Source organism: Schistocerca americana, chromosome 6, assembly GCF_021461395.2.
Source record: "Schistocerca americana isolate TAMUIC-IGC-003095 chromosome 6, iqSchAmer2.1, whole genome shotgun sequence".
NCBI lineage: Eukaryota > Metazoa > Arthropoda > Insecta > Orthoptera > Acrididae > Schistocerca > Schistocerca americana.
This window is the reverse complement of record NC_060124.1, coordinates 81,348,626-81,368,384: the sequence shown is the minus strand read 5'-3', so window position 1 is coordinate 81,368,384 and position 19,759 is coordinate 81,348,626. Positions and strand designations below refer to the sequence as shown.

General features: G+C 42.0%; 1 protein-coding gene across 1 annotated transcript in view; it reads right to left on the bottom strand.

The window, feature by feature from the left end:
* The window catches only part of LOC124619972 (lysosomal-trafficking regulator), a 594,456-nt gene that overhangs the window by 562,593 nt on the left and 12,104 nt on the right, over nt 1-19,759 (bottom strand). The window contains exons 3-5 of the mRNA XM_047146635.1: nt 19,517-19,691; nt 14,700-14,863; nt 191-353 (exon numbers count right to left, since the gene is read on the bottom strand). Coding sequence (XP_047002591.1) covers nt 191-353; nt 14,700-14,863; nt 19,517-19,691 — 502 coding nt within the window. The remainder of the gene's footprint in view (nt 1-190; nt 354-14,699; nt 14,864-19,516; nt 19,692-19,759) is intronic.

Genomic DNA, 19,759 nt, shown 5'->3' with positions numbered 1-19,759 from the left:
AAGTGCAGGAGGTGAAGGAGGCGATAGCTGTTACACCATCTTCATTAAAAATTTCAGGAATATTGATAAATTACAAAAATTTCAACCTGTAAGAAATAAACACAGAAGCAATGGTTGATAAAAGTGGTAAGGAAGGAAGGAACGAACAAATGAGGTACTCCCTGGCAGCAATACTGCCTTACACACTTACTGAAGTGAAGTACTCAAAGTCCATGGGATTGAGGCGTATGCGGATGACACTGAGAGGCTCCGCCCTCTCACCACCTGACTCGCTGCTGCTACCACTAGCTGCCGCCGGAGCACTTGTGGCACTGCGGGTGACAGAATGGCCGTCTGAACCCAGTCCTCTGGACCTACTAGACAGAACACTAGTAATTCTCACTGCAGTGCGGAAGATGGAGTGCTGCTTTTTGTCATTGATGGGAAAAATGAAGAAAAACATTTTACAAAGAACAGTCATTGCTTCTCTGCAACAAATGGAAAAAATTAAAACATTTCAAATATTCTACGGAAACTACATTAACCTACAATTAGCTTAGGAAAAAGTGAAGATAACAATGACACTCAATCAAGATTTCGATCACAAATTTGTTTGATAATTAGTAAAAATTATTTATTTATTTTTCACAGCACAAACTCTGTATTACATCAGTGTTCACTTCATTATTTCCAGAAGGTATTTACCTGTCAAGAACACAAAGAGGCATTTAATGATAATCCAGTCCTGTTCTAATGGAACTATCGCTGTCTTGTCTGTACTACTACTACTACTACTACTACTACAGTTCACAGCATTAAACAAAAAACAAATGGGGAAACTTGGCACCAAAATTCTCTGCTTACAGGATGCAGCTGTGTCAATATCTACAGATACAGAGAGGACAGAATAAAAAGAAGGCACCCTTTGGGAGGGGTAGGGGGCGGGGGTGTACCTATCAGGAATTTCAGGGATATTCATCAGCAAAGTTACAATCCTTCCTGGGGGGAAAAAATGCTGCATCACATGCAAGGTGTTTCAGAACAACTGTAATATGTGTTATATGGCAACTCCAAGGCTCAAAACAAGACAAAATATTCCTACTAATACACACTCCACAAATTATTCTTAACAATTTACATTATAAGACACACATAACAACAACACACGAGGTGCCAAAACAGCCTGCCATGAAAAGCAACACACACTCACAAATGCTGCAACATCAACCAGTAAAGATGCTCGTTTGTACTAAAATCACATCAAATGACTGCACAGACATTACAGATAATCTGTTGTGAATCGTTTATATGGTTCACCACAGTAGTAAATACCATACATTCTGTTTGCCGTGAAAGTCATTGTGACCGATGCAGGAAGACTAGGTACAGAGAAGCACCAAATCTTGACCTCTGATCCATCTTCTCAGGCAGGTATCACACAAAACCAGCATATGTCAGAAACTGTGGTACATGGGGGGTTCAGTCATGTACATACAGTGTCATGTACTGAATGCCTATGGCACATTCCCTAGTAGCACCGGTAAACATTTCACAGTGAGTTCAATTGTGTCAGTCTACTTGGTCATCAGAATAGGGCACATGACCTTCACAGGCGAGCACAGGTAATGCAATACACATCGAATTTCAGTGAGTAGTAACAATTAGTGACAATTGTACTATAGGGATTAGTAAGTACCCGTGTACAACATGTGAGTTCAGATGCCCTCTCGTCTCAGTATATCACAAATGATCAATCAATACAATAACACAAATGTCAGCCATGTCAAGAAACTTTTAGTAGTTGGTGAAAACTGTACTCACTCAGGCTTTGTACTCTTTACAAATGGAGCGAGTATGAAGCGTAATCATATTAAATACACTAAACATACTTCTGCCTTACAAACATTTCATGACACACTTGTCACACACTTGCACTTGAATCAAAGTGCAGACACTGTAATATGGTTATCTGTGATAGGTTTTTGTAAGCAGAGTATGTGTATTGCCCCATTTCAAAAATGTGACACCTATATAGTGCTACAGATATCCCATATGATGTTTGTAACACGTGTTTTAAGTGTTCCCTAAACAGGTGTTCCCGCAAATTCCTACCTGCAGAGACATAAAGCTCAGTTTTAGGCCCATACAACATGCACTGCCTCATTTGTGACCATCCTTTCGCTTCACTTGTTATCCTGATGAAACCGGTGCCACTTCTTGAGAGTATGTCAGCTGCCGTACCAGGACACATTTGTTTCATTCTGCACAAGAAAATGTACAATGAAAGGAAGTTAAGGTCACATTTGTGCAGTGCCTGTTCCTCATAACCTAAACAGTGTACCACATTCCTTTGTAGCAACAGTTTTCTATATATTCAGAAATAAGTTATTTTAATTGTTACCCATCCAAGACAGACAGACTGTAGCTTTCTACAGTTGGGTCAGAGGAGCGGCAACTCACAGAGCAGCCCCCCCCCCCCCCCCCTCCCTGCCCCCCGCCCCACACACACACACACACACACACACACACACACACACACACACACACCTTGAGTAGTGGTCCAAATTCTGGAAATCCAATTAGGCAGCGCTTTGTGGCATAATGAGGATGTGTGTGTGTGTGAGAGAGAGAGAGAGAGAGAGAGAGAGAGAGAGAGAGAGAGAGAGTCAGGAATTAGGCATGACGAGGACCAGTCTCACTAAAGAATTGCGTTGAATGCCTAGTGGAGGCATCAGAACAGTCGAGCCACTGGGCTTGCTCACCGTCAATCACCCACCCCGCTGCAGCAGGTTCAAAGGCTTTTTACAGAGACATTCTTACAGATTTGGTGACAATGCTGAGATCTCACTTGCACAGCTGAACTATGCATTGAAGTATTGGGACAATGGCTAGAACCAATGAATGAGGAACTGCGTAATCTTTTCTAAAGAATTAATTCCACAAAGTAAAATTCCTCAGGATAAATTATTGCTACTTTTGGCCCATTCTGCATCATCTGTAACAGGTAGTTATTTGGCAAAATTATAATAGTTCCAAAAACTTTTTGTCTATATCAGCAAGGGCATTGCTCATAAACTCAAAATCTTCATATGTTACCCGCGATTGCTAAAGTAATTGCGTCCAGAAGAAAGTTTTAATTGAAAGAAATTAAGCTTTTCAGCTACTGAAGTGCACTGTGAAGCAATTGAAGAAACTTCACAGCACAGTTGTGTACTACATTAAAGGGATTCACTGAACGTGAATTTTAAAATATCAGAACCAAAATTTACTTTAAGATCAATATTACAGTTATAAATGGAAACCTCAATAATTGAAGTGCATCTTCTTCCTTGTATAGCATTTTTACTATGCCAATGTACATTCCAGAGTCACATATTCATCACCAGGAACTCGGTTTTTATATGAGGACCTTCACTCGACACGAGACAACATCACAACAAAAGTTGTTTACGTAAAACTGGCGCCGTGATGACAAGATTGTGGCTCTGAAATGTAGATTAGCATAGTACAAATGTTGCACAAGACAACAGATACAGTTGTACTATCGGTGTTACCCTTTACTTTTCTGTCTTGATTTTCTTGCTGTCTCAATTTTCTCCAGGATAGCCACTGCGGCTACTGTGAAATTGCAGTTACTGCCATTATACTCCAACAATGAATTTTTGTAGCTTCAGAGCCATTGGAACCTTTTAATTCCATTCCCAACACAGCAGTGTTAATTGCCACACCTGAAATTCAACAGACAGGGCAGACAGAATTTCACTTCTAGTTAATAATGTTATTACTCAGTGTTCGGTGTCCACATCTGCATTGTTGGTGATGAAATTCGCTGCACTTCTACCTGCATAATGGATTGATCAGAATGTCTAATAATGTTACTCAGCCTCTACATTAACTGATATTGTCCCCCACAGTTAATGTGGGTGCAGAATAAGCAAAATGCAGTCTACACATTTTCCTCCTCTTAACCCATCCTGACGCTGGCACATTGCTTACTGTTGTACTACATTTAACCTCCCACTGCCTCTGGCACATGTCACCTCACCTCTGCCTCTCCTCCCCCTCTGTCTCCATAACAGGTGGCTCCTTGTCATTCGGGAGTTGAGTGGCCTTCCTTGCCTTTTTAATCTCCCCAACCTGTCCCACCCTCCTGCCCAAGAAAGGAACTAATAGTACCGGAGGCAATGATAGTGTTGTGTACTTTCCTGTGTGCCTACAGGCAGTGCAAAATATTTCACCTTCTGAAGGTGGACATGCCAGCATAATTTTGTGTGTTATTCAGTCTAATGGGAACTCTTCCAGTTGTAGGCTACCCTCTGTCTCATAGGGCACTGTCGCTAACTGAAAAACCCTCTCAAGGACGAACTCGGAAAGAAAGCATTTGCACGTAACTACATGTCACACCGAAAACCCTTCCGAGTCATCCAAACATTACAACTTTGCCATACATTCTGAGGTTTTTTCTTCCTAGTAATGGCTATTATGGCTGATGATACCCAACTAATGCCCAAGGAAGGAAACTAAAATTGATAGTCTTCCTTACTTAGAAAATTAAAGAGCTTTGCTTACTCTGACAATGAGATGGGACTTTTCAGTGATCTACTACATAATTTTGGTGTGAACAACAGTTCTGTCCTTTTCTAAAGAAAAACTGGAATCAAAGTACAGAAGTTGCAGTCAAGAACATTATCGACAACTGAGCTATGTTCCAAAGCCACTGTTCTGTGGTCGAGGAATGCTGCATTCTACCTTCTGAATGCAATAATTTAGGCAATATTTCCAGCCAGAGTTTGGCCAATGCTCCTATGGTTAATTAGAAGACTTCCATTTATCTATACAGGATCACATCACATACATGATATTCACCATGAAACAACTGGCAGTAAGTCTTTTACACCCACACCTCATTGTGACATAACTGCCTATTCTCAGATTGTTCAATGGTACTGTAATGTCATCGTGGTGTAGGTTGAAAATTTAAAGAATTAATGTTACCTAGCGATGATATTAGATTACTAACTACAACATTTAATCAAAATTAGTGTTGCCCTAAACACTTAAAGCTGAGCTGTGCCCCCTATCATCTGGTTGTGGATGGAATCCGAGTGTGGGACTGTGTCATGTGAAGAGGTAAGAGCTTGCAAAAATTCCCATTCTGTGAAGGATTCATTACAGGATTCGGCTAAGTGGAGGTTGAAACATAGGGGCATTTGTTCAACTAAGCATTTCTGCGAGAGAAGAGTAGCAGCACAGCAAGATGACGATGATTCTGTCGCAAAGTGCATCACGAGGTGATCTTCAAGGACCAATGGATCAGTACACAGAGCACCCAGTAGGATCAGACTCTGGACAGTTGTTTGTCACTGGCAGCCCAGAAGGCTATGGAGCTTGCAATGAAGAGCCATACACCCCAGGGAGGAAACATAGCACTCCCAGCATTCCCTTTTACTCTGCTTAATAATTAGCAAGCCTTACCATGTAGACACTTAAAATCAACAAGGTAGTCCTCTGAAAGGTGTAAAAGTGTTGTTTAAATCATTGCAGCACTCGTCAGCTGTCCTGGATAGCGACTTTTATGTCCTCGGACCACCAAGGCACTGGTCGTCGATGGTGGAGACCTGTGGAGAGGGGGATAGCTGCGCCAGTGGCACGAAAAAGAGTGGTAGAGATGTCTCGCACAACTGTGTCAATGCAATCCGAGAGAGAGGTGTCAAAGTGCAAAGCAGGCATACATAAAGACCAAGCGGCTCTACGAAATGTCAAACTTGGGCACTTGTCAGCCTGGCAGTGGCAGGGGAATGACAGGATCAATGGAAATTGGTCACTGTCACAAAGATAATCACTGGGTCACCAATGTAGGGAAGCCAAGAGAGCATGGGAGGAGATTGTGAGATCAACAGCAGAAAAGGTGCTGTGAGCAGCACTGAAGTAAGTAAAGCAATCATCATTGAGGAGAAACAAATCACAATCTGTAAGAAGTTGGTCAATTAGAAGACCCCTACCCATCAAAGTGCCACTCCCCCACAGGGAGTGTTGGGCACTGACGTGAGGCAGTAAAGAGGGAGGAGTTGCTGTATTCAGGTATGGAGGTCAATATAAGGAAGTAGCCTCCTGGAGGGAGGTAGACATTGCATATGGTGATTGCTGCGGTCATTCGCAAATGTACTGCTATTGCTTCCATGTTCGTACAGATAGGAATCCATTCACTGATGACATTGGTGAAAAATAAAGTGCAGACCCTTCCACACACTATTCTGGGGCCAGCACGGTTCAGACATAAAGTCCGATAACCACGAAACGTTGGAGAGTGGTCATCAAAGAAGTGCGTTTTTTTTTTTTTTTTTTTTTTTTAAGAGCAAGAGAGAATATAGAATAGGAGGAAACAAATTGTAGTTCTGGTAGGTAACAGTAATATCCGTTGCAGTTCCACTAGATTATTGTGTGGCTACAGTCCAGGGTAGATATATAGAAGCCGAGTGGAAGTCATGTCACTGGGTCAGTGGTTGTCACCAACAAGTATGGGCTGAAGTCCCCCAGGAAGCCAGGGAAGCCTCATCCTTTGACTTGCACTGCTCCTTCTTCTCCCTAACAGGGAGGGAGGAGGTGTTATTAGTAAGGGAATAGGCAATGCTGTCAGGATCGGACAGAGAGCGAGCGGATTTGGGGCCTCAGAGTGTGAGTCCCTTGTCCGACCTGAGGTTGCAGGCTTCCTACCTTGAGAACGCTGGGGAGGGGTGTTCTGAGAGGGAGCCCCATCACTAGCAGGAGCCAGAGAAGAGGATGTCTTTATTCCAAGAATTCTTTTTTCCTTTTTATACACTGGAAATTCCAGTGAGTGGGGAGTATGGAGACCAGAGCACTTTACACAGTTAGGCAGCAGGGTGCAAGGCTCCCCACATGAAGAGGGCATCCACAATCACCACAGATGGGAATGGCACTGCGTCGCGAGGACATGCGGCCAAACTTGAGGCAATGGACACAACACTTGGAAAGTGGAATGTATGGTTTGACATTGCATCTATATAGAATTACCTTGACCTTCTCGGGCAGCATTTCCCCCTCAAATCCCAGATGAAAGTGTCAGTGTCCACACAAGGGTCCTTAGGGCATCTCTGGACACGCCAGATGAAATGAACACCACATTATTCCAGACCAACCTTAAGTTCATCATCAAACTGGAGGAGCAGCTCCCTATGGAAAATTACACCATGTGTCATACTGAGTGACTTGTTAGGAGCGGTATTCACTGGAATGTCTCTTTAAACGGTTGCAGGCAAAGAGGGAGCTTGACTGACTGGCAGAAGTTGTCTTGACAAGGAGGGAGCCAGATCTCATCTTGCTCAACAACTCAACTTCACTGAATTTGTCCTCAATGTATTCTACAAACAAAAGGGGTTTGGTGTGGTGGCGGCAAAAGTTTCCCCATCAGTCCTGATACAGATGACGTACTGCGAAGAGGGTTTCACCCCAAGCCAGCGGGCCTGGCCCTCCTGCCAAGCAGAGCAAGGGCAGGAAGGCAGAAACAGGAACTGACACAGAACTATTTCTAGGAAGAGATGCAGTCGCAGAAGAGCAGCCAGAGAGTTTAACACATTTCATATGCCAAACGTCAGCTCTGCTACCACCCATTCTGTGCAGGGGCTCCTCCTGGGCACCGCCCAGCCACAGCAATGGCCGCCCTGCAAGGCGGTCATTGCCGGGAGTTCTGATGCCCCGAAAAGATGGGCAACCACTCCTAGGCTTGCAGGAGCCATTCACATTGCAGGTACCAGCACTGTGATCCCTGTGGTTTCAGGGCCCAGCCAGATGGGTATATAACAGGCCCACCACACAGACTGTCTACCAAGCTGGTGAGCTAGCAAGGAGGCAAAAGGGCTATGGTGGGGAGGGATGGGTGGGCAGGGGGGGGGGGGGGAGGAGGAGATTGAGGAGGAGAAAAGGAACCTAGAACCTACAGCAAAGGCGCTAGGGAGGGAGTTATTCCCCATAAATAAGAATAAGTCTGTTTCTTCCATGCCCCAGCACTCATTAGGCCCTCTGGACATACCAATTTCTATTTCTGGGCACACTTGCCCTCACAGCTGCTTTCTGTATTTGATTTTTCCAAATCCTTTACCAAGTGCCTTCACACTACTTCCAGCTATCTGTTTTTACTTTGTTTGATCTCCTTCCAGACTTGCTCCACAAAGACCACTCCTTGCCATACGCCCCAGGTCTGTGCACACCAGCCTTGTGATGGTTCCAAAATCCCTGCCTGGCGATATGGCCACTGGATGCTTCTGCTCCTCAACACTGCCATCCTGCGATAAGCAGCACCAATGCCGATGGTGGTGGACCTTAGCCCTAAGCTGTCAACAAGACCCCTGCCCGCACAGAGATGTCAAGATGTGCTACTACCTCCCCTCCCCTTCAGTAAGAGAGGGGGATAGGAGAGCTGCTGCGTCAAAGCCCTGTGGCTATTCAGCCAGCAACCATCAACATAAATGGGCTATGCAACCAATACACCTCTCTCCTAACAGACATGAGAGGGTCGTACTCCTCCCAGTTACCTGGCAGCAACTCTAGTGCCACCAGTGGACACTGGTTACATGGACCTTTTCTTCTCCATGTGCCACAGGACTGAAAATAGTACCAGCAGAATCCTAGAGCACAGGCAGTATTTACGCCAGTGCTTGGGTCACGATGAACCAACTTAACTCGAAGTGAGCTTCCCGCACCAGATGCAAATTGTGAAAGCATTCCATCAATCAGCACCTCACTCTGGAGTCACCATTACGACGACGTCGCCATCCACATTAAACTTCCTATTCAGAAGCTGTCATGATGACCTTTACAACAAAGAGACGCACCCCCAGACACAGTAACCTGCAGCCAGACTTCGTAATATCTGTTATCTTTTCATGTCATTGATTATACCGATCTTAAACTTTTTCTAGTCCTCTCAGGACTATGAAATGTATAAGTCTTATACAGGCTTTGAAAGTGATGAGCTTAGTGACAGGTAAGTTATTGTGTCACACCAACTTCCATCGGAGACAATTACAGGGCTTCAGCCTTCTGTTATTTTTCTTATTCATTAAATATTACAAATGTGACTCATTTTAAGGTATTGTGTTTGAATCTGGCTCCCCTTGGAGTAAAGTATTTATTTATGTACAATAAACTTCACAATTATTTTTTTACCTGGGTGTTTTTCCTTGCACTGTGGACGTATTAAGTACAGCTGCTTCTCTTTTCTCCAAAGACCACTTCAATTTTCCTATTGGTGTTACGTATCTTTCCCCTAGTTATATATGCTTCTATAGTCTCGCATTTGTCCTCTAGCCGTTCCTGCTTAGCCATTTTGCACTTTCTGTCATTCTCATTCTTTAGACAAGGATTTTTACTATGCCTTGTCTTTTTACCAATTTGATCCTCTTCTGCCTTCACTATTTCATCTCTCAAAGCTACCCATTTTTCTTTTACTGTAATCCTGTCCCCTGTTTCAGTCAATCAATGTCTAATGCTTGCACTAAAGGTCTCAAGAACAACTGGTTCTTTCAACCTATCCAGGAACCATCTCTCTAATTTCCTACCTTTTTGCAATTTCTTCAGATTTAATCTGCAGTTTCCTAACCAATAAATTGTGGTTACACTCCACATCTACTCCTGGAAATTTGTTACAGTTTAAAATCTGGTTCCAAAATCTCTCCCTTACCATTATATAATGATTCTGAAATTTTCTATCCTCTCCAGGTCTCTGATACATGTAGAACCTTCTTTCATCGTTCTTATAACAAGAGGTAGCAATGATTAAATTATGCTCTGTGCAATATTCCACCAGAAGGCTTCCACTTCCATTCCTTTCCTCCACTCCATATTCTCCTCCTATTTTTCCTTTTCCTAGTATCGAATTCCTGTCCCTCATTACAATAAATTTTTCCTCTACCTTAACTATCTGAATAATTTTTCTTTTATCTCAACAAACATTTTTTCAATCTCTTCATCAGATGTGGAGTCAGTTGGTATATAAATCTGTACTACTGTGGTGCATGTTGGCTTTGCCAGCTTCTTTACGATAATGTGTTCACTGTACTGTTCATAGTAGAGCTTACCCACATTCCTATTTTCTTATTCATTATTAGAGCTATTCCCACATTACCCCTAACTGATTTGGTATTTATAGCCCCATACTCACTGGACCGAAGTCCTAATCCTCCTGCCAACAAACTTCACTAATTCCCAGTATATCTAACGTCAACCTATCCATTTTCTGTTTTAAATTTTCTAATGTACCTGCTCAATTAATGGATCTAAAATTCCATACTCCGACCTACAGAACGCTGGTTTTATTTTTTCTGATGACGATATCCTACTTAGTATTCTCCGATTGGGGAATGCGAACGAGGTCTATTTTACTCCCAGTAGTTTGTGTCCAAGAAGATACTATCATTGTTTAAGCTTATGGTAGAGTTGTCTTCCCTCAGGAAAAATTACTGCCACCCTCTTCAGGGACCACATGTTTGTCTGGCACCTCCACAGATATACCCCCATTGTGACTGTAACTGTGCTACACCTATCTGCATTGTTGAGGCACCCAAGCCACCCCATCAACTGCAATGTCTGTGGTTCAATGGGAAAGCAGTACCGCACCTGAGTATAGTGAACGTGTGACAGATACTCTGAATTTTTGTTCCCACAGGTTTTCAAAACATTTGAGAGAAAGGGAACAAAATCATGGTTGCATGGTATCTTATTCCAAAATGACAGCTGCACCTACTCTCACAGCAAGCACAACAAAAGGAGAAAGCCGGTTAAATATTTTCAAATACAGACACAACTACACACATCAAAAAAAGTTTTGCATCACCTCTGTTCCAAGAGTTCCAGAACCTGTACAGACAATTGGAATAAAGATCATCATAAACATCATTCCTGCCCTTTTTATTGCTCATGAAAACCACACATTGCATATTGTATCACCATACAGCGAGACCTTCACAGGTGGTGGTCCAGATTGCTGTACACACCAGTACCTCTAATACCCAGTAGCATGTCCTCTTGCATTGATGCATACCTTTATTCATCATGGCATACTATTCTCAAGTTCATCAAGGCATTGTTGGTCCAGACTGTCCCCACTCCTCAACGGCGATTCTGCGTAAATCCCTCAGAGTGGTTGGTCGATCACTTCGTCCATAAACAGTCATTTTCAATGTATCCCAGGCGCGTTCGATAGGGTTCATGTCTGGAGAACACACTGGCCACTCTAGTCAAGCGATGTCATTATCCTGAAGGAAGTCATTCACAAGGTGTGCACCATGAGAGCACAAATTTTCACCTTTGAAGACAAATGCCTCACCAATATGTTGCCGATATGGTTGCACCATCAGTTGGAGGATGGCATTCATGTATCACACAGCCGTTATGGCACCTTCCATGACGACCAGCAGCGTACATTGGCCCCACAAAATGTCGCCCCAAAACAGCAAGGAACTTACACCTTGCTGCACTCGCTGGACAGTGTGTCTAAGGTGTTCAGCCTGACCGGGTTGCCTCAAAACATGTCTCCGACGATTTTCTGGTTGAAGGCGTATGGGCCACTCATCAGTGAAGAGAATGTGATGCCAATCCTGAGCAGTCCATTCGGCATGTTGTTGGGCCCACCTGTACCACACTGCATGGTGTCGTGTTTACAAAGCTGGACCTCACCATGGACACCAGGTGTGAAGTTGCCCATCATGCAGCCTATTGTGCACATTTTGAGTTGTAACATGACATCCTGTAGCTGCATGAAAAACATTAGTCAACATGGTAGCATTGCTGTCAGGGTTCCTCCATAGCATAATCTGTAGGTAGCTGTCATCCACTGCAGTAGTAGCCCTTGGGCGGCCTGAGCGAGGCATGTCATCGACAGTTCCTGTCTCTCTGTATCTCCTCCATGTCCAAACAACATTGCTTTGCTTCACTCCGACACCTGGACACGTCCCTTGTTGAGAGCCCTTCCTGGCAAAAAGTAACAACGTGGACGCGATCAAACCACGGTATTGACCGTCTAGGCGTGGTTGAACTACCTGTGTCTGTGACACAATATCCACAGTCAGCACCTATATTCAGGAGTTCTGGGAACCGGGGTGATGTAAAACTTTTTTTGAAGTGTGTACAAACATGAAAATGGTTTTTATTACAATAAAAAATGAAAACTTTTAATTGTATTTATGTTTTTGTAATGACAAAATATCATATTTGTAAATATTGTTATCTCACGTGTAGTATGTACAGGCACCGAATGGAAGCCGGCCCTTGTTCAGGAATTCAATGAAAAAGTAACTATGTAATGTAAAGATAAGAAGCTGATCTGAGATTGAAGAAACCTAGTTAGGAGAACCACTTCCAGTGTGGATAGACTGGTAGCGCATTGACTGAGCAAAGCATGTGAACATAGTAGCAGCCTGCTACGAGTCATTGCACCGAGTTCACAGGGTAGGCCACAAGGCTTTGCCAGTTCGCATCAAAACTCACTGAATGATTAACAGTTATGAAATTGGGTCAATGGAGACAGTAAGAATTTTGTCCAATCGTTCGCCAGTTAGAATTTTGTAATGATTAACTACCGTCTGCACCTCATCCTCATTATATTAAGAGAAGATATGTTTCCAGCAGATCTGAATTACACTATGGACCAGAGAAATTACTGAATGTTTTAATAAATGGACTGCATGCGATTTTTATGAGACTTCATCTACCTTGAATCACTACACCTATTACGGGGTGTTGCATCCAACCAAAACTGCACTGATGTCCCATTACAAAATTTTCTAACGTACAAAACTTGTCATTTCTTTTTTTTTCCCCCCCCCCACATGTTGTTGGGAAATGCACTTCTATGTTTGTATTTATCTGAGGAACATTAGTACTGAATTCTTGACAGATGGTGCAAGCAATTAAGACTTCCATATCAGCACACACTCCGCTGCAGAGTGAAAATCTCATTCTGGAAACATCCCCCAGGCTGTGGCTAAGCTATGTCTCTGCAATATCCTTTCTTTCAGGAGTGCTAGTTCTGCAAGGTTTGCAGGAGAGCTTCTGTAAAGTTTGGAAGGTAGGAAACGAGGTACTGGCAGAAGTAAAGCTGTGAGTACCGGGCGTGAGTCGTGAATCAGCAGCCTTCATTACTCAATCAAATTATCAGAATGACTTCTATACAAACAACTGTACTACAGTTACTACTACAATTTGTTACGCTTTACTGCTCTTCAACCTTCCAGAAAATATCTAGAAACTGAGATTTTTATCATTTTGTGTATCTCAGTTGTGTTTAAAACCACATTTAAATATAATAGAGGGAAACATTCCACGTGGGAAAATATATCTAAAAACAAAGATGATGTGATTTACCAAATGAAAGCGCTGGCAGGTCGATAGACACACAAACAAACACAAACATACACACAAAATTCAAGCTTTCGCAACAAACTGTTGCCTCATCAGGAAAGAGGGAAGGAGAGGGAAAGACGAAAGGATGTGGGTTTTAAGGGAGAGGGTAAGGAGTCATTCCAATCCCGGGAGCGAAAAGACTTACCTTAGGGGGAAAAAAGGACAGGTATACACTAGCACACACGCACATATCCATCCACACATATACAGACACAAGCAGACATATTTAAAGACCTATGGTTTGGAAGTGGGTTACGTATTATTGAGTGTATATAGGCAGGATAAAATTGTATAGCAGATTACGGTAAAAAGGAGAAGGTGAATACAAAGTGAAACTACTGGCAAAAACACAAAGAGAAAATAAGACAACAGGAAAGATTTCGAAATGCAACAGTGACAATAACAAACGTAATTGTTGGGTTCAAATTAATGATATTAATATAATAGAGGGAAACATTCCACGTGGGAAAAATATATCTAAAAACAAAGATGATGTGACTTACCAAACAAAAGCGCTGGCAGGTCGATAGACACACAAACAAACACACAAAATTCAAGCTTTTGCAACAAACTGTTGCCTCATTAGGAAAGAGGGAAGTAGAGGGAAAGACGAAAGGATGTGGGTTTTAAGGGAGAGGGTAAGGAGTAATTCCAATCCCGGGAGTGGAAAGACTTACCTTAGGGGGAAAAAAGGACGGGTATACACTCGCGCACACTCACATATCCATCCACACATATACAGACACAAGCAGACATATTTAAAGACTAGTTAGAAATTTATCAGATTTGACACCTTCAGTGTTTGTCTTCATGAGGGCTTTCTTGTTCGTGTCAACTCAAGCCCCCCTAAGGTAAGTCTTTCCACTCCCGGGATTGGAATGACTCCTTACCCTCTCCCTTAAAACCCACATCCTTTCGTCTTTCCCTCTCCTTCCCTCTTTCCTGATGAGGCAACAGTTTGTTGCGAAAGCTTGAATTTTGTGTATATGTTTGTGTTTGTTTGTGTGTCTATCGACCTGCCAGCGGTTTCGTTTGGTAAGTCACATCATCAAAACCCACTTCCTCTCATCTTCCCCTCTCCTTCCCTCTTTCCTGATGAGGCAACAGTTTGTTGCGAAAGCTTGAATTTTGTGTGTATGTTTGTGTTTGTTTGTGTGTCTATCGACCTGCCAGCGCTTTTGTTCGGTAAGTCCCCTCATCTTTGTTTTTATATATAATTTTTCCCACGTGGAATGTTTCCTTCCATTATATTGATATCATCTTTGTTTTTAGATATATTAAACTACATTTAAATTTATACATACCTAACAACATCAATTAATGGCCTGTCCATCGGGGGTCGTGGTTTCCACAGCTGTACAAATGGGTTGCACTCTTCATTTATTACGAGACTCCGAGGAGCAGCTTCTAGGCCGACTGGAAACAGGGACACCAACAGGGCACACAACTCACGCCCACAAGACAGGGACTGTTTTGAGAGAACGTCAATATTTACACATTAATAAAGTAGTTCATGAAAAAAAGAATGTGTTGTTCAGTTGTACACTTCGTGTAAAAAATTAAAAACAAAGAAATTTTTCCAGTGATTATAAAAAAAGAATGAAGATACTGACAGGTGTCTTTCATCTTCTTATACAGTGACGTGCTCACAAGAATATGCTGGAGGGTAGAGGAAGCTTTCGAGATGACGCACAGTGCTGAAAGGTGGTGTACCATACGGTGATGCACTAGCTACTGATGGCTGACACCCCACCACATCTATCCGTATAAGCCACACATAACTTCAGGCACCAATTTTCACATCAGTGTAGGTACAGTGAGATAGTCTAGTGACTGTTGTGTTCAATATGGTCAACACAAAGGAAACACCACAAATGTTACATGGACAAGTGACAGTGACAGTTTTCTGAATACATAAATTTTTCCAGATTTGGGTAAAGAAAAAAAACTGCTGAAGGGGAGCATGTACCAGCATTGCCAACAGGCATGGTGAGACGAGTGGGGCATAACACTCACACCTTGTCCTGCTGCCTTGGTGACATGCCCTTCTTTTTTATCTACCCCAATCCAGCCCTCTCTCCTGTCTGAGAAGGGACCCAACAGTTCCAGAAGCTACGGTAGTGTTGTGTATTTTTGTGTGTGTGTCTGTAGGCAGAGGAACAATGCATAACCTTATGTGACTGAGTTACAGCAGTTCAGGACTGTCTACATTTTGATCCAAACAGTGTATGGCTGAGATGGTGAGGTGCACTTATTCAAAACAATTTGTAATTTTTTTATGTGAGTTTGTGACTTAGTGAAAATGGGATTGGTTTTTAGTTGAATTTTATGAGTAGGTGTTAGTGACTGTTGTAAATGAGGAAGTTATTCTGGAGTATTAAGATTGTGCGCCATCAAGAAGAAGAAGAATCGAAGAAACCCTAAAGGCAGTTGCTGATGTAGAGGCTACAATGTGCAGAAACTAGGTGCAAATGATGAGAAGATAGATCAAGCTGATGCAGAAATTGAAGGCTTGAGTTGACACGAACAAGAAAGCCCTCATGAAGACAAACACTGAAGGTGTCAAATCTGATAAATTTCTAACTATAACAGCCACCAAATTTAATACGACTAATACTAAATTAAATCAACAAACTGATACATTAGATGAATGTATTGCCAACTCCCATCACAAAAACATAGTGATAAACAGAAATTTATTAGAAATCGATACCACAATATTAAATTTAAAATGAGAATTACATTCTGGCGTAATTAAACAGTATGATTTAGCCAGGAATGAAGTAAATGATCATTCTTATGTATTAAATACAGATTTCAGTTGTAAATTTAACTCTAATTGTACAGGACAAACAAAAAGAAAATTAAATATTTTTGGAATACATATAAAAAGAAAAGGGAAATTTGAAAAGGTAGCAGGCTTCAAACTTACACTAAGTAACACACATAAGGTGCGTCGATAGGAAGGGTGCTGGGACACATTTTTGACACCACTGGCAAAATGTGGTTGTAATGACATCCCGAAACATTGGTTGGTCCACCCAGAGACTCCAAAAAATCTATGAATATCTTTAAAATGATCTACACGGTGAATCGATTAATTTTATGCAGAGGAAATTATTTCCATATAGTTGCTAATGAGTTGGATTTTTATTGTTTTGTATAACTAGGCCTATATGCTACTTATTTAAGAGACATTTACTGTAATGCAGTCATAATCTATTGTTTTCACATAAAAACTACAAGTTTTAGAAAGTTCTTTCTTATTAAAACTTTACTGCAGTAAAATTAAAAGTAAAATATTGTAAGTACTAGGTGAAAAGAGTACACACAAAATGAAACAAGTTTACTGTAATGGACATTAAGATTAGAATATTTATCATATTAAGGAAAAGTTGTGTGCAAATGTAAAGACACATACTTTCAATTAAAACTGTGTCATGATTACTTTTGTACAGTCAATCATGATAAAACATTTGGATGTCCATAATGAGAAGCATTTCAATCAGAATAAGATGGTCATTAACTTTATAATGTATTAGTAAATAAGAGATTTATCACAGGATTTTACTGATACATTCTGCCAACATCACTAACCCACTTCACCACACTAAGTGAGCAAACTCATCGCTCGCTATATGAGTGTTACGTTTGCTGTAGTTGGCATAGTTACAGTTGTTTACAAGTTTTTCCTCTTGTTTCTGTTTTATCTTATGCGAGTACAATAAATGTTATTTGTTAAATAACAGAGTAATTACTTTATGTGGATAAAATACAAAATACGAGTTCCCATTGTGGTGACCCTGAATAAGGAAAACAAAGAATAACAGTGTGAATGTATGTATCATAGGGAATAACACCATAAACTGGAATTGAGAGTGAACAATACTTACCACTCAACCCAGAAGCGCTATAGACAACTATTAACATTCTGCAAAATGGAACAATGGATGAAAATGCAAAATATGGATGTACAAATGTGTGACAAGGAAATATTAAGCTTCCCACGACCTCAGCTCTGGTTCACACAGGCTGAACACATATTTCAACCATGTCCTGTGTCTAATAACACAGACAGATTTAATCTTGTGGGTTCACATCTGTATTTAGAAGAAAAAAACACTGCAGATGAATATATGGGTGGCAAGACTCTGTCACAAGTACTCAAAACACTACACACATTAGGAGGCCCTCAACTCCTGTCTGAACAATCTTTACACAGGTATTATGACTTCATAAACTTCCAGCTAACATCTGTGTCATCACTGCAGCACAGACAGACTTGGTGTTGGAAGTCTTAGCAAAGAAGACAGATACCACTGCAAACAGCTCAAGTGAAATTTTCCACATGTGCAAGAATCAACAACAGCCAACACAGATACTCCGGAATGTGCACAGTTGTACAAGCTGATGTCACTGACCCCAGAACACTCTTGAATACTTCACACCAGCAACATGGATTGTCCGAACACATGGTGGAGCAGCTAGTAGCAAAAGAGTCAAAACTCAATGTGCAAGTAGCTGCATGCCAACAGCAGTTACAAAGTTGGGGGGGGGGGGGGGGGGGGGGGGGGGGGGAAACAGAAAATGTCACCCCACTAAACTTGCCAGAACAGTGGTGCTGGTACCATAGGCATTTTGCCAAACCCTACCCGTCAGTGAACTAAGAGCCTTGCAACTACCCAAACTTCATAGGTGGGCATTATAGGGCACTAATCTCAGTCACAACAGCACAGGCACCCAGATTAGAGTGTGGTAAGAAGATGTACAAATGCCACATTATCTACTGCCAATCAATTACACCAACTGTGCTTACGGGTTCAGTCTTAAGTGTAGAGTTTTCCTACTTACATGGGTTCAGATTTCCGTGTCTACCGAATTAGGATCAATGACACAGTGATGGCACTAACATAATGTGCTTATTGCGACAACTGCCAGAATCCCCATCTACAGTGAAAAGCAGTTAGCATTACACCTAGATTCGAACTTCCACCCAACACTGATTTTTGCGGTTTTCGAGGAGCAGACTTTTAACGTAACTATCAGTTTATGAACGACCTCATCACTGACTGCCAGAGCTGTGCCATTTTAAACACCATTCAGTGTGCAGAGTTAGCGTTGTAGCAACAAGATCCTCTCTTGTGCCATCTTACATAGGAGCAGCAGTATTGCAGCTCAGATGTGTGTCAGCCCTGAATGTGCCGAATACAATTAGGTGGGACAGAGAGAAAAGGAAATAGTGACTCAGCATATCAGAGCAATATCTTCATGAGATTTTCGACATATTGTGTAACACAGCACACTCAGGCATCTGAGCCACAGCCAAGTTAGTATCCGCCAAAGTTGTGTGGACCAGAGTGCACAAAGATTGTCATGCATGGCCATGTGCAAGACTGATATGCCAGTTTAATAAGATCAGCAGGCATGCCTTTGCAACTACTGCTCACTTCCCAATGCCATCAGCATGGTTTTTGCATACACCTGATGGTTTTTGCACATACATGCAGACATCATTGGGGCGCTACCATACTCTAGGAGACAATGTTATCTGCTCACAATCATCAATAGTTTTACCAGGTGGCCAGAAGTGTCATAATACAAATGGTGTGTGTGTGTGTGTGTGTGTGTGTGTGTGTGTGTGTGTGTGTTTTACAATGTATTTACATTTTCCAGGTAACTCATGATTACAAACCAAATTCAATTAATTTTCATTCTCCATTGTGTCTATTTGTCCACAAATTTTCTTCAGTATTTCTTCTTCTAATTAATGTCCGATTTCCTTGTGTCAGCAGTTAAAATGCATAAGACTGTATGACGTTACAGTCACCACAATGCTGACGGTTAGTAGCTTCGTTAACAGAGACAAAACGAACAGGTTGTACCATGAACTTGACTGCCTCCATACTTTGCACCCTCAATTCCCATCAATCATACAAATGTAGGAGTCTTACACTGCTATTTACTGAAAATCGATTGCCAGCAATCCAAGTGATACCTAACACCACAGCCCATCTCTCCTACAATTGAGTCCTTACTGTACAGTCCATTCTCTCCCAGTTTTTGCTGCTACTAATAGTCATATTCTTAGGCTACATAAATCACAGCCTGTGCAGTAACTCACCGAGCAGTCCAGGTGGTGCAGTGCAGCAAGTGCCCGCCAGCCCCAGCCGCAAAGTAGCAGCCGAGCCAGCGGCTGCAGGTCCTCACTGTGTGGCGGGCATAATGCGTGCACCTCTGTCAGTAGCTCACACCCAATCAGTGCTGCCACTCCGGTCGGGGAGCTGCCACTGCCACTGCTAAAACATTTGAAAATCGAAGGATGTTTCATTCTGAGCAAATTCTGGGCTACTATTTTACTTATTTA